Source organism: Pleurodeles waltl, chromosome 6 (assembly GCF_031143425.1).
Source record: "Pleurodeles waltl isolate 20211129_DDA chromosome 6, aPleWal1.hap1.20221129, whole genome shotgun sequence".
Classification (NCBI taxonomy): domain Eukaryota; kingdom Metazoa; phylum Chordata; class Amphibia; order Caudata; family Salamandridae; genus Pleurodeles; species Pleurodeles waltl.
In genome coordinates this window covers 77,172,860-77,198,385 of record NC_090445.1, presented here as the reverse complement: position 1 = coordinate 77,198,385, position 25,526 = coordinate 77,172,860, and the positions used below count along the sequence as shown (strand labels likewise).

Here is a 25,526-nt window from a genome sequence, read left to right as displayed (position 1 = left end):
AGTTGACAGTTTAGAGACACCACATAAACAGTTTTTCTTCTATAATGAAGTAATGCTCTACTTTACATATAATTCAAAGAAACATTGCAATGAAAGATAGGGGCACATTGCAGTTAATCAACACATAATTCAAATACAGCCATTGATCAATGACAGATTATTTGTTTGTGCACATTTCAAAATCATTTCCCTGTGTTCCGGTGCCAGCTGACCAAATGTTTCCCAAGCTACACCCTCAGAGGAGTTTTCTTGTTTTCTCTGGAGTTCCCTTAACACAAAAATCTAATTTTCTCTCTGGTTCAGGCTCTCCTTCGTGATTGTATGATCCTTTGAAAGTATCAGCTACTATCAGTTAACTTAATGATATGGATTACTTAGTTACTCCTTAGTCCCCAGTTTAATTGCCAGCTATATTTGTATTTATACCTCAATTCCCAGTTTTACTACCAGCTATGTTGTAAGCGTTGAAAGGCCACAACGGCAAGGTATTTAGTTCACTTACTGGTGGTGACATCTCCTGCATCCTACTTCTGACCCTATTTGTTATGGAAACAACTTTTCCAACCCCCTCAGAGTGACACAAAGAAAACACTAACACCAGGCAAGGCACCAGAACAGATTAAGGGGGTCATTATGACCCCGGTGGTGATTGTAAATGTGGCGGTAGTAACGGCAGCAGGTTGGTGGTACATACCGCCACATTATGAGAATGGCGAGTTGGCTGCAGCCAATCCGCCACTTCTCCACTCAGACTCCCATGGCGGTATCAGCTGCCGGGCCGGAGATATCAATCTCCAGCCCGGCGGCCGGCACAGTGCTGCCGGTGGCATTATGAGCCTGCCTACCACAATGGTTTTCGTGGCGTTAGCAATGCCACGAAAACCATGGCGGTAGGTCCTACAGGTGACAGGGAATTCCGTCCCTGTCACTGGTAGGCAGCTCCCCCAGTCTCCCAACACACACCTGACTCCCCCCATCCAAAGCCCCACCCACACCGCCATACACACACTAAGCCCCCCACCACCTGACATTCACATACACCCCCAACCCCCTGATCCAAACACACCCTCCCACCCCTCTAATCCTCTCACTCACCCCCCAACCCCCATACACACACACACCCGCAGACATGCACCATGCATACACCCAATCACTCACACTGGCATACACGCACACATACACTCATACTTCCAGACATGCTCGCACATATTCTTACACACAACCACACTGACCTGCAGACACGCACTCACTTCACCATTCTTACACGCATTCACTCACACGCATACAACCACGCAAACAACACAACACACACAGACGCATTCACCCACTCACTCACACATTCATGCACACACTCCGACACACACACACACAACACCCCCCACCCTCCCACCCTCCTCCCCTGTGGGAACCCCAACTTACCTTAGTCGAGGAGGTCTTCCGGCAGGGAACGGGAAAGGGAGCTGCTACCGCCAGCAGCACCCCACCAGCAGAACACTGCTAGGCCGTATCACAGGTCATGATACGGCTGGCAGCGTTCTACTGGTGTGGCGGTGCTGGTGGTAGCAGCGCCACCTTACCATCGTCCGCCACCATGAACACTGCCGGATTTCCACCCTTCTTGTGGCGGAAGTCCGGCAGCGCTCATAATATGGAAGATGGATGGTAGCTGCAGTGGTGGTATTTTGGCAGCTGTCACCGCGGCGGTAGCCATTTTTTACTGCCAAAGTCAAAATGACCACCTAAATGTTTGTTGAGGTACCAATGTTTATTGACAGGCAAAGGCAGAAGCACATTCCAGTGTTATGCCTTTCAAACAAGCATCTTCTGCCCTGAGTCATTTTTGTCATGCAGCTATATGTGTTAGAAAGTGCTGGCACAGCAAAAACCCCTAAAGGGGATATACTCCAAACATGGGCAAGCATATACAAAATAAAAAAGCTGCATATACACAAGCTGTAAGACCACAGAGTACAATTATACATTATGCAGTGTGGGAAAAACCAGTGAACAGACAACAGGCGGACAGTAGGCAAAAGGGGGCTGTGACTTTGTTTGTGAGTTGCTGATGGGCTGAACTTAATGTGTGAGGCAGAGCTAAACTTAACATGGCTTGGAGAGGTTTGTTTGCACAGCTGGCATAGGTGTCAGAGGTCAGAAGGGAAACCTGGTGAAATAGTAATGTGAAGGAGGGGGAACCATTCTGTGAATGAGAGGGAGCACATTAACAAGCAGCTTGGTCAGGGACAGGAATAGATACCTTGGTGGTATTCAGATAACACATGAGAGAATAGGAACTTAAGTATATCTATGTGGTACATACATATGGATATATATATATATATATATATATATTTTTTTTTTTTGTTTTCTCAACAACGGCCAGGGCACAAAGGAGGACAATATATTTAATTTATTCAGGTTTTCTAGTGAAAGAGGGGACAACTCCATGTGATACCACTAAACAGCAATTGCACAGCACAATAGGTGTGGGGGAAACAAGGTACACAAGTCAGTGAGACCTGATTTCTTTGAGCACAGGACAGTCGGGGTAACTTTGCTTCAATTGTCACAACTGGAGTCATTTACCAACAGTTTCCTGAGCCTACCATAGTATTAAACTCCAGACTGAATTACAAATTATTCCTCTAATGCACTTGGCACTCTTAGTGAGCAGAGCAGGTTATGGTTTACTCGAGACTGATAAGGGTTTAACGTTCAGAACGTAGAAAAACTTTACTTTATATAAAAATAAAACCTTTTGGACACCCAAAACTAAAAACTGTTATAAATTAGTGATTAACAAAGAAAGAGATCTCTAGGTCCGTTCAGGCCGCATAGAGCTTCAAATGTTATTATATCGCTTAGCCCCTAAATGCTATACAAAAAGTTTATTGTGAGGGCCTTTGGTCAGTGATATTCAATGGAGTTGTTTGCAAAGTTTGAAATTGTCACTTTGGATTAACAGTTGCTAATAGAGCACTGTACAATCTTAGTTCTTTACTTGTTACTGTTCAGACAGCCACCAACTCGAGTTGATACAACATCTACGTTTTCTCTTTCTTCAACAACAACATTAGCAGGTTAATTTTGGCCAAAGAGACACACCATCCAAATTTCAATACTTACATACATCTTGTTTGTATTTGGTAGACATTTCTTTATGTAAACTGTGAGGGTTTGTGCTATTATTCAAAGTATCTTTATCAGGTTTTTGTGTAATCATACTATAAAGTTTATGAGATATTGGTATATCTTTCCTAAAAATGTTCTAGTCAAAAAGTGCTGCCCATTAAGGTACTCCCCTGAAGCCTTATGAACTGCATTTACCACTAAATGTCTTTTGATCTCTTAAGATATCTCACAATTTCACTCTCTGGTATATACTCCAACCCCAACCTAAAAACCCTCTTTCTTCAGGCATTGTTGGATGCCATTTGCTTTGAATTTTGCAAACCTAACTATTGTAGGTGATCTTACTTTTCACCTTGATAATGAATACTGCCCTTCAGAAGAACGAGACTGAGGGGGAAATATTTTAATTTCTTCACCTGTAAGCTCTGTAGTTCCTCTACCTCACCAGCTTGATCATTGCTCAAGCTAAGCAGTTTTGAGGAAACAGTTAAAGATCTAGTTCTTGGCACAGGATTTGTTCAGTGGCTCTTCATTAGTGCTGGGAAGCCATGGGAGGGCAACCATGCACTGTATAAATTACATAAACATCTGGTCCCCAGGCACAGACCTCAACCCCATTAGGTGGTTATGGGGGACTGTGGATGGTTCTAGTACTCCAGATTCCCCACGCTAGGGCACAGAATGCTTCAAACATTTCCAAGAAACCAGCAGCCATGATTGCATTTTTACAGGGCATGGGTTCCCACAGGCCCAGAGGCGCAGAAAGGCGATTTGGAGGCACAGAACCTGTGGTTAAAATGCATATACCTCTAAGTCACTTGATGGATATGGATTCAGTAAAATTGTTTTAGATTCAGGGCTGCTCCACCACCTACCAGGCTGGGTTTAGAAGTCATGGCAATTTCCAAGGGCTTTGAGAGCAACTGCAAGGGGGACACACACATATTTGCCTCCAGCAAGGAGGAGGTCAGGAATGTAGCAGGCTCACCATTTGAAACTATAGACAATAACTTCTCCCTGAGCCCCAAGAGGTACAGACAGATGGTGTTGAATCCACATTTTGATTGAACAGCAGCTGGGCTACCTCCTGTCCTGGAACACGCAGCGCTCACATCAAAGCCCACAAGGTTTCTCAGGCTTCTGGTCTTGATTGATAGGAAGGTTCTCCTCTTTAAAGTATACAAAAAAGTGATGGTGGAATGCTTGAATAAGTGGGCTCGAGTAATTACCAGTGGCCGAGATTGATTCAAGCATTCCTGCTATTGCTTTTTTGTATACATTAGTGTGTTACAGGAAGTGAGACTTGTACGCCCAGACGTGGGTCCTGTGCACACTGTCATTGGAACCCAGCTATACCTGGCTGATGAGCACCTAACTAGGGGGAAACTTGTCCTGGGTTGCTTGTGGTCCAGTTCAGGGAGGACCTAGCCTAGCAGTGCGGGCTTGACTGTTACCACTGGAGTCGGGTCAAGGCTGATTTGCATATGGCTGGGTCCAACCTGAGGTGGCATGGTGCGCAAAATAATAATGGACTGGGACGTGTCCCTGAAAATTCACTAGTGACTGAGATTTATGCAAGGATTACCTTCCTAATTTTTTGTATGCTTTACGCTCACATCTCCCCTCCACAGCAAGCTCCATCCTTGGTTGGTCTAAAATCCTGTAACAAAGTATTGATCGAAATAGCTAGAACTTACCTTGAGAACTAATCAACTGTCCTGTAACTTTCACATTCTGTGACACTCTCCCAACCACAAAATGCATGATTAACTGATTCAGTGGCCATCAACAACTAGTACCACTCCTGTGCTAGGTGCGATGTTTTAAGACAGTGGACCACATCTTACAGAGATGCAGATGAAGGTAGGAAGTGGAAGGAGTGGGATTACTGTGGCAGCTCTTGAAACTATAAAGGATTGATGATCTGACTCCCCCACCAAAGGAGCAACAGTTACTGGAAGCGGAAGGGAAAATAATAAAGAAAAGCAGGTGTCTTGGTCAGCAGAGACCTCCACAGCATCCCACAAACCTGTCCACTTTTTAGATCACCCCACACCATGGAGCCAAAAATGGAATTCAACATTCACTTTCTCAAATAAGCACAATCTTCTTTCTCGTTTCTGTGTGTGTTATGGGAAAGTTACTGTGATTTATTCCTGCTTTCCTGGGCACTGGGGCGGGTTATAGTACTTACCTTTAGGGTTTTCTAGTACTCCCAGCTCCCCTCTACACACTACACTTGCCTAGGTGGGAACCCGACTTTCACATTCCACTTTTTTAGTATATGGTTTGTGTTCCCCCAGGCCCATTTTGACTATTGTTATTTTCACTAATTGCACACTTTTCTGTTTTTACACCTGTTTTTGCATACTGGTGTATATAATTTGTGTATTACTTACCTCCTAAGGGAGTATAGCATCTATGGCATTTTCGGTATTTGTATCACCAAAATAAAGTACCTTTATTTTTGTAACACTGAGTGTCTTTCGTGTGTGAGTACTGTGTGACTACAGTGATATTGCATGAGCTTTGCACATCTCCTAGATAAGCCTTGGCTGCTCAGCTACAGCTACCTCTAGAGACCCTGGCTTCTAGACACTGCCTACACTACACTAATAAGGTATAACTCGACCTGGTATAAGGTGTAAGTACCATAGGTACCCACTACAAATTGATATTATTGTCACACACGGCCCTGGTCACAAGCAAGCTAAACTATGGGAACACTCTCTATTGCAGGATCAACAAAAACACTCACCAGAAGGCTGCAGACATTCACAACTCCTTGGACAGAATCTCACAGACTCCCACGTTGCAATTGCATCACACCACACCTGAAGGAGCTCCTCTGGATCCCCAGTCAAATGAGCACAATTCAAACTCCTCCCTCACACTTTCAAGGCACTACATAACACAGGCCCAATATAAATCAACAATCACATCTATTTTAACAAACCTTCCAGAAACCTCCAATCGCCCGGGCTCCTACTTGCACAAATCTCACGCTTACAGAAAGCCAGTTCTGCCAGTTGAGCCTTTTCCTACATTGCACCTAAAGAATGGAATGACCTGCTGCTACACAAAAGAGCCCCTTCTTGACTTTTCAGATTCTGCAAAAATCCGAAGACCTGGCTTTTTGAGTAGTCCCAGTAAGCCCTAGGTTGGGCTGGACTCAAATCTGCTCAGCGCCAGGATACCCTCACCGGTGATGGTGCAGTCTACACATCTGCATGACATAGCATACTATCCAACATACAAGTATAATATGGTAACTAAAACTACACTATCAAAACTTGTGGTGTCATATAATCATAAATGCTGAGAAATAATGAAGTCATAAATTAAAGGAATGATGGCCAGGTGCCTGATACATTGACCTGCTCAACCTGCAGATGCACCTTCTTAAAATGTCCCACATATATGGAAGCAAGGGACCCTGGTTAAGGCAGACTGCAGAGATAGCCTGTAGGTAGTGTAGAGTAAGTTGCCTACTTGTCATTCTGGCCTGGTATAGCCCCTAACTTGAAGTCATTCGGCCAGCCTATTTTATTCCATTCTATCATGTCTGTTGAGTCACTATTCCTTATGGTATTTTGGTCCTTTATATACCAAAAGGCTGCCACGTCCTCTTTGCCCGTGTGCAGGTGGAGTGAACAACTTGTCCTGTCTGCATCACAGAATCCTAGTGAAACCAAGCATCGTCAGAAACCATGTGCTGGAGAACATGTCCATCATAGTTCCACTGACTAATAAGTAGCCATCACCAGACTATCACAACATGCTTATCATTATAAATCGGGAGTCTCCAACCTTTTCTGGAGCTACTTAGGTTCAATAAAATTCATCTCGAGGTACTAATGTTAGTGATATAGTGGTGACCACACCATACAATACTGCCAGCAGTGATCACATCAGTGCATTAGGTGGGTTGGTCAGCAATAAAGTAAAAAAGTATTATCAATTTGGAATGTCTCTAAATGGAATGTAATACATAACAGACATAGCTCCAACGCTCCTGGCACCAAGGCAATAATGTGAGTAATAAATCTCTCCAACTCAAATAATAATTTCAAATACATTTTGAATATTTAACTATTTTTCTCCAAACAACACCTTAGGAGTACTGACAATACACACATTCACAATTTGGATTTATGCTTTTAAATGTTTTTGTACATATAATACTTCAACCAAGCAAAAACTTCTATAGTTGTAGCTTGGGCTGCACACAGGAGAGCTACTCACAGGGCACCGGAGAGCTACTGGTAGCTGATGAGCTACTTGTTGGAGATGTCTGTTATAAATGGTGTACCAGCTATTGTGCTCCACATCATCACAACCCCAATTCTAGAAAAACATGCACAGCATCATAAACTCTGTACCTAACCCAAGCATCATAGTGCCTTTGGCAACTCACCCATCAACATAATCTTTTTGCAGACAACATGCTAATCATCAAAATTCCTGTCCAAATGAATAAGTAACAGTAACAGACTAGAACAATGTTAATAAAATACAAATGTAGGGTAGGTATCTCAGCCTCAGTAGGATATTTGTACATTGTGCTGTGTTACTGTAAAACTATATCTTTATGGATGTGAAAATACAGAATTTATTGTTTCAGGAGAAGTTTTGGAGTTGTCTAAACCCTTTGAAGACAAAGCTGAACAATGTGCTTGAACTGCATCGCAAGGAAGAGACCAAAGCGAAACATCTAGAGGTGAGGGAAGAACAATTACCAGTTTCCAGCATAACCACAGCATTTGTGTTAGGTGTTGGGCGTACCTGGCTCAGAGTTGTCCTGACCGTGAAACTATCACCTGCGATTTGCTTGACTACAAAAAGCATAGTGTCACTCCCAGGATCCAGGTGTTACTGTAGCTATTGTTTGGATATTATTTAAAGATGGTCCTTGTTTAACCGTATCCCTGATTCATAAATAGCTACCTTTTTGTAGGAGATGACCACATAGTCAAAGGGTGAATATAGCAAGGATATAATTTAAATGGAGTGTTACATGTTCAGGAATCCTAGAAGTGTAGTCTCCAGTCTCCCACAGCATCCATTATTTGATATGTGTTCCTGCACGTGTAATATGAAGGTGGTCACTGGGACTGCCTGAATTGCTCCAACTTCCTCTATAACTTCCTTTCATTGCTATTCTTAACCACAAGGGCATTTAAAGCTTGTCCTTGATGGGCAACAGAGCTGGAACTTTAGGAGATGGTTTCTCAATCCTGGGTTGTAAATCCACCCATTGGTGCTTGTGAAGATCGATAGGTAATCGTAAAAACCCAAATCCAAATATTGCTTTTTTCATCTTATTAAAATGGTTGGCATGCGGGACATATTTCTGTCACCTGATCTTTCAGTAAATAAGATGTCAAACTATCTTGTGTACTATTATTGTTAGATTTTCCAGATTCATCAGACATCTGCTCATATCTATTTTGCAAAGTAAAAGATTATGTACAAGGAATGGTCTTTTTTCACTATTCTGCTTTAAACAATTATTCATTCTTTGTCAGACAAATCTACTGTGTCTAATGCTCTGGGAGAATATGGTTTTAACACTCAGCCTTTAGTGTAGAACTGTATTGAACAGAAGTGACATATGTACCAAACTCTGATCAGTTGCACAATAGCCATCTTATTAATTCCTTGGCATGAGAAGTATACTGAATCCTGCTCCGCCTGCCTTCTCGATTGCTTTTGTACAAGTTGTAAATAACAACATATGCTCAATTTATGCAAATTATTATTTGCTCCTGTGTAATTGTTAAGGGTTCTAGATAGTCTGTAGCATTCATAGTAAGGTAATTTAAGTTTTAATTGTGTCTGCAGAAAACCAGGAATATGAAAATGTTTTTGAACATTTTTTGTCTTATTTCAAAATAATATCCTCAAAATATTTCATTCACTAGTTGGCCATCCATTGAGGTGGCAGATGTCTTTTATGTGGGCTGAAAGTCGGGCTTGGAATCTTAAAGTCCTTGTTGGAGATTGAGTTCTGTTTCCAGAACTTAAGGATGTTCTTGCTCTGGTCTCTGACAGTTTAGGAGTTAAGGTGTCTCTTTCTGACTGTTCTTGTGTGGCTATTTGTAAGACACCAGCTGACCGCAATGGTTCCTGATCTGTCTTCATGGCATGGAGGTGTCAATATTCAGCTGTTGCAATAAAACTGTTCTTTGGGGATAGTATATGCTATCAAATTTTAAAGACTTTTGGTAAGCTTGCTGGTGCACGTGGGATGTGTTTACGCATGTCAGGTGGGTCTTGGGATGTAAGCAATAGGTTTTTGTCTCCTTAGAGATATGACAAGACTGGCACCTGTTCAATAGATCTGAAGTCTGATCCCAATATGAAGGGTTTTGTCTGTGAAGCAGGGCCAGCTGGTGCTTGGCAGTCTTTGCCTCCGGCTTGATGTGAGCCTTGAAGCTGAAATTGCTGCTGATGTGGAAGCTCAGAACCTGCAACTGAGTTATCCAGACCCTTGTCAAAGGCTAGCTCAGCCACCCTTACAAACCTTACAAACTTACTTCCTAATTACTTCTCTTACTCCACAGGTTTTATATCAGACAATGTGGTAATTTTCAACAATTGCATATCCTCTGCTCTAGAGTCTAAAGCCCCTATTGTAACCAGAAACTTGCACCACAGTTCTTCTTCTAGCACTAGTAATCTAAAGCCTTGGAAGAGTGAAAGAAGAAATGCAAAAAGTGAGAACACTTCTGGAGAAATGACTAGAACCTTGAAGCTAAAAATAGATACGCTTTCTTTTATATCAAAATTGTGTATACTCTAACTTCACTCCACAACATTCTCTTGACAGACTGTCTTTTCTCATCCAGGCCTACGCCAGATCCATCTCTCTGTTATTTCTTCCCCATATCTGTTGTGGCAACATTTGTGTTGATTGCCACTTGCTGTCCTGGGTCTCCAGACGACCCCTGGCCACCACAAGTTCTCTAACTAGCCAGTGATTTGATCTCTCCCTACCTTGGCCAACTTCCGAACTCTTCTCTCAGTTCTGCCTCTCTCCCTTCACAATGGAAACAAGCTAAGGGTGTAGAACTGCTAAAGGAACCCTCTGCTGACACCACTGCCCTCTCACATTTCAGGCATATTTCTTTACTTTCTTTAGCACATAAGATCCTGGAAAGTTGTGGCACTACAGAACTCCCCAGTTTTCCTGGAATCCAACTTCCTGCTTAACAACTGCAATCTAGGTTCTGACTACTCTACAATACAGAATCTGCTCTTTTGGCAGGATCTGAAGATTTTTTATCTGTTCTCAATTCTCTTAGTTGACCTCTGCCGTGTTTGATGTTGTTTCCAACCCATCCTTTTAGAACACCTTTTCAAGTTGTGGCCATGACTCTGCCCTCTTCTGGCTTGAAATCACTCCTTTGCCCATTTAGGTGCCAGACTTTGGAACTGCCTCCCCCATACATCCATCCTGCCCCACATAAACTTACCTTTTGCACACGTCTGAACATCTCCAACTGCCTATTAAATCCTGTCTCTGCACCACCACAGCGCCTTGGTTTCAGGGCAGCTGTTTGTGTAATACAAAATCTCATTAATTCATTCTGTTACTGCTGACGATGAGCAAAAATTCCAACTTGAAGAGAGGTCAGCTTGCCATTGGTCTTGAACATCCAGACCTGGATGGTGGTCATGCATCAGTGTTATGGTTCATGAAGACCTGTAGGTAAAGCTGGATATCATCTTTGTCTTATTGGATGCTGACATTGTCTACCTGTAGGACTTCCAGAGATTCCATTTAGAAATGAAAATTAATTTTGATTTGGCCGGAGCTTTGGGGGATGCAGCATTTTATGTGGAAGGGGCTCACGTGAGAGGCAGGAAGACACCTTTGAATCTTAGTTAGAGTGCAAGTATGCTGAATGGTTGACCATGTCAAAGACTGCACAGAGGCCAAGCACAACAAAACTACATTGATTGCTGTTGTCAGTGAAAAAGAGCACATTGTTCGGCTTCTCTGATAAAATTGCTTGTCAAAGACTTTACTCGTCCTTGTCTTCTTATATCTAGTTTTGACTGTCTTCCAGCCTTATGTTTTTATTAAAAAGTATAATGTGTCTGTGTCTCTGTCAGTTTCTGTCAAACTAGGTCTCTCTCTTTCTCTAGTTCTCTCTCTCTCTCTGTTTATCTGTCGTTGTCTTTCTCGGTCTCTCTGCCTTACTTCATCAATCTCTGTATCTGCCTGTATCTAGCTGCCTCACTATTTCTGTCATATGTCTCTATCTCTGTCTCTGCATCTCAAACGATCTCCCTCTCTGTCTCTACGTGTACTTTTTTCTTAGCTATTTCAATGTTTAAAACAATCCGTACAGAACAAGAACAAAATATTTAAAAAACAAACCTGGATGAAATTTAATAACATTTTTCGCAGTTGTAAATGTAGTTCGTGGATTTATTTCCTTCAGGAGTGGTGTGATGGTTGATCAATGCCAAAAGTTTGGTTAGCATATATTAGGGGTTTTGCCGCTCTATAAATTATTTGCTATTCTTTTACTAAATAAGTTTGATAGATATCTTTAGCAATTACTTCACACAATGATTGTGATGTTTAGGCAGGTTTACTTAATAGTAAACTACATGCATAAATCAAAAAATGAAATTAACCTCCCCATTAAGACCCTGTTCTCCCTCCCAATTCATGATATCAATAGGCCCCACAAGCGTAGCAGTAGAGTTGGAAACCCATAGATTCCCCAATATAAGCCAACTCTATTTCTCTGAGAACAGCTTTGAATTAAGAATAGTGCAGACCATACCCCTGCTACCACAAGGTGTAACTAAGGTGATCACCAAAGTTGTAAGTCACAAATTGTCTAAAGTATGTAACAAACACAAGTACATATAATTCAAAAGCGTGTGTGTGTGTGTGTGTGTGTGTGTATATACATATATATATATATATATATATATATATATATATATATATATATATATATATACATATACTGACACATTATTACATGACAGAAAGCTCTCGGATTTATAACTTGACAGATCTTATACCAAAGTCATTTTTGAAAGCAGAGGATGGTTGTCTTTTAAAGAGCACCTAATTTTTTAAGGGGCCCTTTTAAGGGGCCCTCAAAAACATTTCCTGGTCCCTAATGCCCTGTCTGAGATAATAGTGGATTAATCACGTTTTTGTTAATGTATTATTCATATTTGTGAGGCTCTTTTGTTGTTCTCACATTGGTAGGTTTGGTTATTAGATTAATCGAAATCTAAGATCTTGAGATATTGTGGGTTTATTTGTCTGCATAAAGTAGTGTCTAATGTAAGGCACTGCACACACATAGACAGGGTGTTCTGAATTAACAGTTTTCCTGTGATAGTTTGACCTTTGACAGAGCCACAATGAGATTGCTTGTGGTTTGATATGTTCGTTTTTTGTGAATTTTGGGATTGTTTTAAGTGGAAATAAACGGGATATTTAAAAGAATTAAAGGCTAAAGTGTCGGTGGTCCCTGCAGAGGGGCCAACATTTACCTCCTGATGGAACGCTTGCACACAGAATGATGACAGATATTGTCTTTTACACATACACCTGGATTTCTGAATGACATCAATATAACGCATCTGACAAAAATGTACAGTTTCCTTTAGAGAGCACGTTTACCTTTAAAAAGCTAGACTTCTTGAGACAGATTACGTTTGACATGAAGTCAATGTCCAGATCTACATTGTTTGAGGCATTAAATAAATGGGGCTGAATGGCAATAGAGAAGGAGAGAAAGAAAATGTCAAAGCAAGTGAAAGGCTCATATAAGCAATGCCCAGAAAGCTAGTGGGATCAGCAAGAGAAATGTTGGAGGGAAGATATGATGGAAGGTGTAAGAACCTATCCTGCCATAATTAGTGACACAAATGATAAAGATAAGACAAAAAAAGGGAGAGAGGCAGACTAGTGATTCTGATGAGGATAATTTCCTTAATTATCTTCTTCTGTATACAGCTAGAGCAAGAAGGATTCGTGGTACTGGTTCAAGACCTGATTGGGGGGCAGAAGGACATAATTCTGCCATACATGCATCTATAACAGTGGTACCATGTGCACCAACTGAGATGGCAATCACAGCATTGCCTGGTACAAGTAGTGATACACTACCTGATGCTCAGGTTCAAGTCACCCCGCCGGTAAGAACAGTGATTGTTGAAGAGGTTCAGAGAGAAATTTATATTGGCATTCTTAAAAGTCGAATTTGGTGAAATGCTGCAGGGAAACATTGATATGAATACGCTGTTGGCATACACTGATGATGAAGTGGGATTGTTGTCTAAAGAGGCAGCCAAATGTGCAAATGAGGCACATGATACATTAGAAAAGTAAGCTGATGAATGTGAAGTGGAAATAAGCAGGATGAAAAATGTGACACACAACTATAAAATAGACTTGACACATGATGAGATTAGAGAAATGGGGTCACTGAAAGCTCTTGTTAAGGATGTAATTAAAAAAACAATAGAATGAAGTGATTTGAAGAAGTTCCTTCCTTCTGTCAACACCACAGCGGTGCGCGCTCTAGGGCCCGCCAATACCTGGTGCTCATCATTAGGCAAAAGGGAAAGCCCATCCATATGCCATTACGCTAAAACATCTGATGCTCGTTGTGGCAAAATGCATGGCATAATATCAGGGTGTTGGTGGCAAGTTTGCCCTAAGATCAGGAATTGCCTTCTGCATGAGCCTTCTCTGCGTTATAAATAAAATATTAGGGCTTAATTCAGGGACTCACGCGCACTGTGTATTATTTATATAATCAGGAAGGGACTTCAAGTCCCAGTTATCCTTGTGGCGGCCATCTTGGGCGGGGCACTTCTATTTAAGCAGCCCCACCCAATTCCCAGTACTCACTATTCTAGGATGCTCATGTGGACCTGGAGCCCCGGTTTGGTGCTCCTTGATTCGGGCTGGATTTTCCTGACAAGCGGTTTCCTGTTCCTGCAGCCGCCTGTGGTTTGCTTGTTTGGGTTCTGAAGCAGAGTTTTATGTAAAACTCGGGACGGTAAGATGGATGGTGGTTTTGAGTTCCCACCATCCGTTTCTCTTGTTACCTTGAAGTTATACAGTGTTATTTGTTTGTGGCATAATTATCACTGGCCGTCACCTGTTGATACATAATTGCTGCTTATAACTGGTCGGGTGAAATATCTAGCCGTCATTTGATGATACATAGTTGCCACTCACAAGTGGTCGAGCGAAAACCAGGTACTATACAGGAAATCGCTCATTAGTGGAAAAACAAAGGGAGACACATTGTATTGTGCTCGATTCCAAATTGCTCTAATGCCTTGAAAGGTGCTAAATAATGCTTATGAGCGTGACGGAAGGCATTTACGGGAATAACAGGATTTAATGAGACAAACTGAAATTGTGTTTGTTGAACTTCTTGAAATGTGAGGTAACATTTCATTCGGTGTATTTCTTGCCAATCCTTCAGTCCTTGAGAACTATTAAAGGTAGCAGTAATATACTATTACCCAAAAAACTGCAGGATTTATAGTATACAGATACCAAAAGGGTCTATGTTTGAATATTCTGTTTGTGTCTATGATTCTTGTTTCCACAGATCTCCTTCCCTGCTGTTCCCTTCCCTAATCCCCTTCTCCCCGCTTGGCCATTCTAAGACTCAGCGCTATTATAGCTAGTACAGTAGGAGGTGCCAGGAGGTGGGCCTATTGGCAATAACGTGAACCCCTGAGGATTTGGTCTCGCTGACACCTTCATAGCATTTATTCTGTATCGCCTTATTTTTTGTAATAAGACCCTTTCACTTTTCTCTGATCTATAACTCAATTATGTCCCAACACTTATGATTATACTCCGCTGTTAGACTTTTCATCCTTGGCGTGGTCTCCCTTAACTTTTTGCCTCTGTTCCCCAGGTTGTTGATGTGTGCTGGACTCTGATTTTGCTGTTTTTGTTACTCTGGGCACTTTACCACTGCTAACCAGTGCTAAAGTGCAAGTGCTCCTGTTTAAATTATATGTAAGTGGTTCATCCATGATTGGCATATTTGAATTACTAGTAAGTCCCTAGTAATGTGCACTAGAGGTGCCAGGGCCTGTAAATCAAATGCTACTAGTGGGCCTGCAGCACTGGTTGTGCCACCCACATAAGTAGCTCTGTAATCATGTCTCAAACCTGCCACTGCAGTGTCTGTATGTGTATTTTTACACTGTAAATTCGACTTGGCAAGTGTACCCACTTGCCAGGCCTAAACCTTCCCTTTCCTTACATGTAAGGCACCCCTAAGGTATGCCCTAGGTAGCCCCAAGGGCAGGGTGCAGTGTATGGATAAGGTAGGACATATAGTAATGTGGTTTATATGTCCTGACAGTGAAATACTGCCAATTTCGTTTTCACTGTTGCAAGATCTGTCTCTCTCTCATAGGATAATATGGGGGCTACCTTTAAATATGATTAAAGTGTAGATTCCCCTAGAGAGTAGATGGACATGTGGAGTTTGGGATCCCTGAACTCACAATTTAAAAATACATCTTTTAGTAAAGTTGATTTTAAGATTGTGAGTTTGGAAATGCCACTTTTAGAAAGTGAGCATTTTCTTGCTTAAACCATTCTGTGACTCTGCCTTGTTTGTGGATTCCCTGTCTGGGTCAGTTTGACAGTTGGGTTGTTTTTCACCTCACACCAGACAGTGACACAAAGGGAGCTGGGGTATAATCTGCATTTCCTGATTAGCCATCTCTGCTAGGAGGGAGGGGTGGAGTGGTCACTCTCATCTGAAAGGACTGTGCCTGCCTCTGACAATGCTGTCTCCAACCCCCTGGTGTGTGTCTGAGGCCTTGCCTGGGCAAGGCAGGATTTCACAAGAAGGTGTGAGTCCCCTTTGAAGGAAGGTGACTTCAAAGACTAAAATGGGTATAAGAAGGGCACCCAAACTTACAAACTTTAGAAACACTTCTGGAATCAAGGGGAACCTCTGCCTGGAGAAGAGCTGATCGCTGAGGAACAAGTGCTGCCCTGCCTGTGACTGTGCTTTGTGGAGCTTTCCTGCAGTGCTGCTTCTGCCAGAGTAAGAGGGCAAAGACTGGACTTTGTGTGCCTTCCATCTTGAAGAAGAAATCTCCAAGGGCTTGATGTAGAGCTTGCCTCCTGTTGTTGAAGTCTCAGGGATAGCAAAGACTTCTTCCTGCCAGCACCTGGAGTCTCTGGAGAGACCCCTACTCTGCTCTGTGGTGCCCTTCCAGTTCCTGGGACCCTGAAAGGAGAGGCTGGCAGCCTAAGGACAAAAATACACGCACCGAGCACCGTGCGGAGAAAAGATCGACGCGAATCCGATCGCGGCTGAGAAAACGACGCGACGCCGGTTCCGCAGCTGAGAAACGACGCCGCAGGAAACGCGACCGAAAAAACCGACGCCCGGAGCAGGAGAAACGACGCGCAGCATCGCTGACGGAGGCTAAGAGATCGCACCCTGCGCCGCGGGACTTTCGGATCGTCGTGTGGCTGGCTTTTTCAACGCGCACCGCCGTGCCGAGTTGTTTTCGACGCACACAGCCGTGCAGGGTTACTTTCGACGCACACCGCCCGTGCGGGGTTATTTTTGACGCAAACCAGGTACATTTTCACGCTAGCAGCGCTAGTGTGGTGTTACAACTACCTAAAGACTCTTTTTATTTTAAACCTTTAAAAAATCATAACTTGACTTGTGTATGTTGGATTTTTGTCGTTTTGGTCTTGTTTTGTCTAGATAAATATTTCCTATTTTTCTAAACTGGTGTTGTGTCATTTTGTAGTGTTTTCATTAAGTTACTGTGTGTGTTGGTACAAATACTTTACGCCCAGCACTCTGAGGTTAAGCCTACTGCTCTGCCAAGCTACCAAGGGGGTAAGCAGGGGTTAGCTGAGGGTGATTCTCTTTTATCCTAACTAGAGTGAGGGTCCTTGCTTGAACAGGGGGTAACCTGACTGTCAACCAAAGACCCCATTTCTAACATTGGTGACCAGCGGTCGGGATTTGGACTTGTATTTGTACTTGACATACAGTAATTAAGTGTACACTACTGTTTTGATCTCAGACCACTACGTGACCACATACTACTAGTCTTGTGATTTTTGTTTTTTACTTGGACTGTTTTTCTCTGCATTCAGTTTCTTTTTTTTCACTGATCCCGGGATTGACTTTGCTGAAACTTCATTTGAGAACTTGCTTTTCTGTTTTTGGAACTGTGCATATTTTTTTTAACCTCTCATCATGTCTCAGTCTGGAGATGCCCTAGCTGAAACTGCTTTTGATTTGGAGAAATTGGAGAGCTACAAGGTGGCTCAGTTGAAGCAGTTTTGTAGGAATGTTGGCTGTCCCATTGAGAGCTCATCCAGGAAGGATGAGTTGCAAAAGGCGCTGAGGGCCTGGGTGACAGCCAAAGCAGCTGAGGGGCACACAGATGAGGAGCCAGAGGGGGAAGAGGAGTTGCAAGTCACTCACACTGATGTAGTGGGTGGGCCTGCTATGTCTCAGGGGAGAATCTCCAGGGCAGGTAGCAGTGTGTCCTCCAAGAGTCTGACACCTGGAGAGTTACAGGACAGACAGGCAGAGAGGGAGTACCAGTTGGAGTTGAAAAGGCTCAGTCTAGAGGTGGAACAGAGAAAACTGACCCTTGAGGGGGAACAGAGAAAGCTGACCCTTGAGGTGGAACAGAGAAAGCTGGCCCTTGAGGAAAGGAAGATAAACATGGCTCATGAGCTCAGTTTAAAAGAGATTGATCAGAGGAGTCAGTCCAGTAGGGATGGTGGCAGCAATTCTACAGTGCAGCCTGAGAGAAGGGTACACATCCCAAAAGACCTTGTGAGGGATTATAAGAGGGAGGATGATATCTACTTGTGGTTCAAGGGTTATGAGTCAGCTCTCCACATGAACCTGGTCCCTGAAGCTCATTGGGGGGCAGCCCTGTGGAAGCATTTTGAGGCAGAGGGGAGGGACACACTGACGGCCTTAGGGGATGCTCAGAGTCTCACCTACCCTGCCATGAAGGAGGCCTTACTTACCAGGTATGGTCTCACCCCTGAGCAGTACAAGGAGAAGTTTAGATCCTACAAGAGAAAGGAATCCCAAACATGGTTGGAATGTGTTGATTCTTGTTGCAGGTCACTGGATGGTTGGGTGAAGGGCAGTAAGGTAAACACGTATGAGGGGCTTTACAATTTAATTGCTTGGGAGCACTTGTACAGTTTATGTTTTCCAGAGCTGCGCCAGCACCTCATTGACAGCAAGCTGACTGACCCCAGGAAGCTTGCACAGGAAGCGGACCGCTGGGAGAGCACCAGGGTCCAAAAGAGGTATGGGGGAGACCACGCCAAGGGTGGGCAGGGTCCCTCTCAGAAGAAAGGGGGGGGTAAGGGCAAACAGGATGAGTTCTCTAAAGGGCCCCAAACTGATTCCCAGGGTAAGGATTCCCAACCCCCCAGTGAAAAGAGGCCATGGTTCTCCAAAGCGAAGCCAATGGCAGGTGGTCCCCTACGTAAGTGCTATTCGTGTGACCAGGTGGGTCATGTGAGGGGGGACCCCAAATGCCCCAAAAATACACCGGCACCCACTGGTGCACCGTCCCAGGGTCTGGCCAGTGTAGCGCTTGGGGAGGAGTTGGTTTCAGGTGGGTGGGAACCAGCAGAAATGACCCTTGTCTCACTAGGGGACAGTGAGATGGTCCAGAGAAACCTAGTGCCTGATAACACTAAGAAGTACAAGCAATGGGTGACCATCAATGGACAGAGGGTGGAGGCTCTGAGAGACACAGGAGCCAGTGTGACTACAGTGAGGAGTCACCTGGTGTCTGAAGAGCAGATTGATCCCCGGGTACTTCACCAAGTAGTTGCAGTAGACAACTCTGAGCGCCTCTGCAGAGTGGCGCAGGTTCCCTTTGAATGGGGGGGGGTCTCAGGTTCCTGGAAAGTAGCTGTGAGTCCAACCATGCCTGTTGATTGTTTGCTAGGCAACGACCTGGAGGATTCCCCTTGGAAGGAGGTGGAACACAGGTCTCACTTGGAGATGTTGGGTCTGCCTGGGTGGGTATGCGTATCCACCCGGTCTATGGCAGCCAATCAGGGTAGTCAAGAGCCCCTGGAGCCTGAAACAGTGGCCCAGGGGACCGCCAAGAAGAGGAAAGGCAGGAGGCGCGGGAAACCCGCCCCAGAAGTTCCCACGGTCCGGGAGGAGGCAGAGCCTGAGGGTGATGCCCCGGAACCTACAGGGGAACAGGTGGCTGAACTGGGGGAGGTCCCTGAGCTGTCGCAGTGGCAGCAGGAAGGGGGACCCACCAGGGAAGTATTCTGCACAGCGCAGAAGGAATGCCCTACTCTTGAGGGACTGCGGCAGCAGGCTGCAGCCCAGGCGGCTGGCGGGTTGCCAGGTACTCACCTGATTTATTGGGAGGATGGCCTCCTGTATAGTGAGCCTAAGGTTCCTGAGCCGGGGTCAGCTCGTATGCTGGTGGTACCCCAGGGCTTCAGGACCTTCCTACTGGGTTTGGCTCATGATGTGCCTTTGGCAGGACATCTAGGGCAGGACAAGACCTATAAGAGGCTTGTCTCCCACTTTTACTGGCCCTTGATGAACAAGCAGTCAGCTGCTTATTGTAGATCTTGTCAGACTTGTCAGGCAAGTGGCAAGAGTGGGGGGAAATGCAAAGCTCCCCTCCAACCTTTACCGGTAGTCAGTACTCCCTTTGAAAGGGTAGGAATTGACATTGTGGGGCCTCTGGATCGCAAGACAGCCATGGGCAACAGGTTCATCCTGGTCTTGGTGGACCATGCCACACGGTACCCAGAAGCTATTCCTCTAAGGACGGTCACCGCCCCCGTGGTGGGACGTGCCTTGATGGGGGTTTTTACCCGCATGGGGTTCCCCAAGGAGGTAGTATCTGATAGGGGTACAAACTTCATATCCACTTATATGAAGTCTCTGTGGAAGGTGTGTGGGGTAACCTACAAGTTCACCACCCCTTACCACCCCCAAAGTAATGGTCTGGTTGAGAGATTCAACCGCACCTTGAAAGGCATGATTCAGGGCCTGTCAGAGCCCTTGAGGCGTAAGTGGGACGTCCTCTTGCCATGCCTTCTGTTCGCTTACAGGGAGGTGCCTCAAAAGGGACTTGGCTTTAGCCCCTTTGAGCTCATCTATGGCCACCCTGTGAGGGGACCGCTCAGTCTGGTGAAGGAGGCTTTGGAGAAAGCTCCTAGTAAACCACCCCAGGATGTATTTAGCTACATGCTGGCACTAAGAAACCAGACTGCCCGCTTCAGGCGTCTCGCTCAGGAGAACCTGGAAGCAAGCCAGGAGGACATGAAACGGTGGTACGACCAGAATGCCACTCTGGTTGAGTTTCAGCCTGGACAAAAAGTGTGGGTCATGGCACCAGTAGAGCCTAGGGCTCTCCAAGATAAGTGGACTGGGCCTTTTGAGGTGGTGGAAAGAAAGAGCGAGGTCACCTATCTGGTAGACTTGCAATCCCCCAGGAACCCCCTGAGGGTCCTACATGTCAACCGCCTCAAACCCCACTTTGAGCGAACTGAGCTATCCATGCTCCTAGCGACAGATGACGGGGTGGAGGAAGAGAGTGAGCCTCTTCCTGACCTCCTGTCTGCAGGAGAGAAAGATGGGTCTGTGGAGGGAGTGATCCTCTCCCCCTCCCTGACTGAGGAACAGCAGAGGGACTGTCGCCACGTGCTGGGACAGTTCGCCTCACTGTTTTCCCTGATCCCAGGAGTCACACACCTGTGCACACATGATGTGGACACTGGGGACAGTACACCTGTTAAACATAAGGTTTACAGGGTGACTGACAGGGTGAGGGCTTGCATTAAGGAGGAAGTCTCCAAAATGTTAGCCCTAAGGGTTATTGAGCACTCCAGCAGTCCTTGGGCCAGCCCAGTGGTCTTGGTCCCAAAGGCTACTGCTCCTGGTGCCACTCCAGAACTTAGGTTCTGTGTGGACTACCGGGGTCTCAATGCGGTCAGCAAGACTGACGCACACCCCATCCCCCGAGCTGATGAGCTCATTGATCGGTTAGGAGCTGCCAAGTACCTCAGTACGTTTGATTTAACATCTGGGTACTGGCAGATTGCCTTAACTGAAGGGGCAAAGGAGAGGTCAGCATTCTCTACCCCCGATGGGCACTTCCACTTCAATGTGATGCCCTTTGGGATGAAGAATGCCCCTGCCACCTTTCAGAGGTTGGTCAACCAGGTGTTGGCAGGACTGGATGAGTTCAGTGCCGCCTACCTGGATGACATTGCTGTGTTTAGTTCCACATGGGAGGAACATCTGCAACACCTCTGGAGAGTGTTAGAGGCCCTGCAGAAGGCAGGCCTCACTATTAAGGCGAGCAAGTGCCAAATAGGGCAGGGTTCTGTTGTGTACTTAGGACACCAGGTGGGGAGTGGCCAGGTGGCACCCCTACAGCCTAAGATTGACACGATTCTGGCTTGGGAGCCTCCCAAGACCCAGACTGAAGTGAGAGCCTTTTTAGGTCTCACAGGATACTATAGGAGGTTCGTTAAGGGATATGGTACCATTGTTACCCCCTTAACTGAGTTGACTTCTAAGAAGCAACCCAAGAAAGTGATCTGGACAGAGGCTTGCCAGAACGCTTTTGAGGCCCTGAAGGCTGCCATGTGCACAGCACCTGTGCTGAAGGCACCTGACTACTCCACGGAGTTTGTTGTACAGACAGACGCCTCAGAGCATGGTATTGGAGCAGTACTCTCACAGCTGAATGAAGAGGGCCTAGATCAACCCGTAGCCTTCATTAGCAGGAGGTTACTACCCAGGGAACGTAGGTGGAGTGCCATAGAACGTGAAGCGTTTGCTGTGGTCTGGGCACTGAAGAAGCTAAGACCCTACTTGTTTGGGACTCACTTCCGAGTTCAGACCGACCACAGACCCCTCAGATGGTTAATGCAGATGAGGGGTGAGAACCCAAAACTGTTGAGGTGGTCCATTTCCCTACAGGGGATGGACTTTACGGTGGAACATCGACCCGGTACAGAACACGCCAATGCTGATGGTCTGTCCAGGTTCTTCCGCCTTAGTGATGAGAACTCCCATGAGGTTGGGTAGTTGCTCCCCACTTTTAGCTGGGGGGGACACGTGTTAGACTTTTCATCCTTGGCGTGGTCTCCCTTAAGTTTTTGCCTCTGTTCCCCAGGTTGTTGATGTGTGCTGGACTCTGATTTTGCTGTTTTTGTTACTCTGGGCACTTTACCACTGCTAACCAGTGCTAAAGTGCAAGTGCTCCTGTTTAAATTATATGTAAGTGGTTCATCCATGATTGGCATATTTGAATTACTAGTAAGTCCCTAGTAATGTGCACTAGAGGTGCCAGGGCCTGTAAATCAAATGCTACTAGTGGGCCTGCAGCACTGGTTGTGCCACCCACATAAGTAGCTCTGTAATCATGTCTCAAACCTGCCACTGCAGTGTCTGTATGTGTATTTTTACACTGTAAATTCGACTTGGCAAGTGTACCCACTTGCCAGGCCTAAACCTTCCCTTTCCTTACATGTAAGGCACCCCTAAGGTATGCCCTAGGTAGCCCCAAGGGCAGGGTGCAGTGTATGGATAAGGTAGGACATATAGTAATGTGGTTTATATGTCCTGACAGTGAAATACTGCCAATTTCGTTTTCACTGTTGCAAGATCTGTCTCTCTCTCATAGGATAATATGGGGGCTACCTTTAAATATGATTAAAGTGTAGATTCCCCTAGAGAGTAGATGGACATGTGGAGTTTGGGATCCTTGAACTCACAATTTAAAAATACATCTTTTAGTAAAGTTGATTTTAAGATTGTGAGTTTGGAAATGCCACTTTTAGAAAGTGAGCATTTTCTTGCTTAAACCATTCTGTGACTCTGCCTTGTTTGTGGATTCCCTGTCTGGGTCAGTTTGACAGTTGGGTTGTTTTTCACCTCACACCAGACAGTGACACAAAGGGAGCTGGGGTATAATCTGCATTTCCTGATTAGCCATCTCTGCTAGGAGGGAGGGGTGGAGTGGTCACTCTCATCTGAAAGGACTGTGCCTGCCTCTGACAATGCTGTCTCCAACCCCCTGGTGTGTGTCTGAGGCCTTGCCTGGGCAAGGCAGGATTTCACAAGAAGGTGTGAGTCCCCTTTGAAGGAAGGTGACTTCAAAGACTAAAATGGGTATAAGAAGGGCACCCAAACTTACAAACTTTAGAAACACTTCTGGAATCAAGGGGAACCTCTGCCTGGAGAAGAGCTGATCGCTGAGGAACAAGTGCTGCCCTGCCTGTGACTGTGCTTTGTGGAGCTTTCCTGCAGTGCTGCTTCTGCCAGAGTAAGAGGGCAAAGACTGGACTTTGTGTGCCTTCCATCTTGAAGAAGAAATCTCCAAGGGCTTGATGTAGAGCTTGCCTCCTGTTGTTGAAGTCTCAGGGATAGCAAAGACTTCTTCCTGCCAGCACCTGGAGTCTCTGGAGAGACCCCTACTCTGCTCTGTGGTGCCCTTCCAGTTCCTGGGACCCTGAAAGGAGAGGCTGGCAGCCTAAGGACAAAAATACACGCACCGAGCACCGTGCGGAGAAAAGATCGACGCGAATCCGATCGCGGCTGAGAAAACGACGCGACGCCGGTTCCGCAGCTGAGAAACGACGCCGCAGGAAACGCGACCGAAAAAACCGACGCCCGGAGCAGGAGAAACGACGCGCAGCATCGCTGACGGAGGCTGAGAGATCGCACCCTGCGCCGCGGGACTTTCGGATCGTCGTGTGGCTGGCTTTTTCAACGCGCACCGCCGTGCCGAGTTGTTTTCGACGCACACAGCCGTGCAGGGTTACTTTCGACGCACACCGCCCGTGCGGGGTTATTTTTGACGCAAACCAGGTACATTTTCACGCTAGCAGCGCTAGTGTGGTGTTACAACTACCTAAAGACTCTTTTTATTTTAAACCTTTAAAAAATCATAACTTGACTTGTGTATGTTGGATTTTTGTCGTTTTGGTCTTGTTTTGTCTAGATAAATATTTCCTATTTTTCTAAACTGGTGTTGTGTCATTTTGTAGTGTTTTCATTAAGTTACTGTGTGTGTTGGTACAAATACTTTACGCCCAGCACTCTGAGGTTAAGCCTACTGCTCTGCCAAGCTACCAAGGGGGTAAGCAGGGGTTAGCTGAGGGTGATTCTCTTTTATCCTAACTAGAGTGAGGGTCCTTGCTTGAACAGGGGGTAACCTGACTGTCAACCAAAGACCCCATTTCTAACATCCGCTAAATTGATGTAGAGGAGGGTGCAATTTAGTAGGAGATCAACACCAGGGAGAACCATATAAAGTCAGCTTAGGGGTGAGGGGAATTTCGGGATGTCCTGAATATTGGGGTTCAGTTCTTCTCCCACATACTCTATTTTTACCTTATTATAATGTAAACAGGGTTGGACTGGGACAGAAAACAGTCCTGGGAAACAAACTAAATTTGTCCCCGATTAGTGAATTAGTCAATGGTCCATTATTTGAAAATTGAGGCACTGTTGAATCTGTTGAAATGTTGTGTACATTTTTTGCAAGATATGGAATAGCCAAGCAGACCAAAAAACAGGAAAAACAGAGCCTAAAAGACAGCACAAACACTGACCTGCCAGGCAAGCCTTTGGGCACTCTCCGATTGCTCTGTAGGCCAGTCCAGCTCTGATTGTAAGCACATGCTTCAGTTTATCATTTGCATGCTTTGCATGTATTAGCAGCTGACACAAATTTCACTTATTTATAGGCATTTTCAAAGTTTATTATACTGGGACACGTAGCACAGAATGCAGATAACTGTGGCCTCATTGAAAAGCTCCACAGTCCTGTTTCTGGACTCGACATTTTGGCGCAGAAGGCAGGGAAGATGCAGAAAGCACTGCTGTAAATCAAAGGATAAAAGCTGATAAACCCAAAGTGATGTGAAGGCAGATCTGTTGTAGGCGTGGCTTTATACCACATTCTGTCCTTTGTTGGCAGATTACAAGAACTGTCCTGACTGTTCCGCTGGCTGGCTGCAGTAGCGTGGTGATAACCAGTGGCAGCGGGTCAGTGCTTAATTTGTAAATAAAAAGGTGCCGGTGCTCAAAACTCTCCTCTTAAATACGCGGCTGCTACAATTAAAAGTGCGAGCACATAATACTGAGGCAGCGTAATCCTGAAGCCACCTCGGGCCTTTTCCGTCCATTTATAGCCACTCCCTGCCCCTTCAGCTCACTCTGTCAGCTTCCTGCTTTTCCCCTTTCTAACGCTTTTTCGTTTTTCTCTTCCTCAGTCTTTCCCACGTGTCTTTTGCTCGCATTAAATGCTTGAGACAGAAAACTAAGCGCCGGCCCTCAAAAATAAGTGCC

At 45.1% G+C, this 25,526-nt stretch overlaps 1 protein-coding gene across 1 annotated transcript in view; it reads left to right on the top strand.

The window, feature by feature from the left end:
- The window catches only part of LOC138299239 (E3 ubiquitin-protein ligase TRIM39-like), a 115,078-nt gene that overhangs the window by 28,078 nt on the left and 61,474 nt on the right, over window positions 1-25,526 (top strand). Inside the window, exon 2 of the mRNA XM_069237366.1 lies at window positions 7,757-7,852. Within this exon, the coding sequence (XP_069093467.1) occupies window positions 7,757-7,852 (96 nt within the window). The remainder of the gene's footprint in view (window positions 1-7,756; window positions 7,853-25,526) is intronic.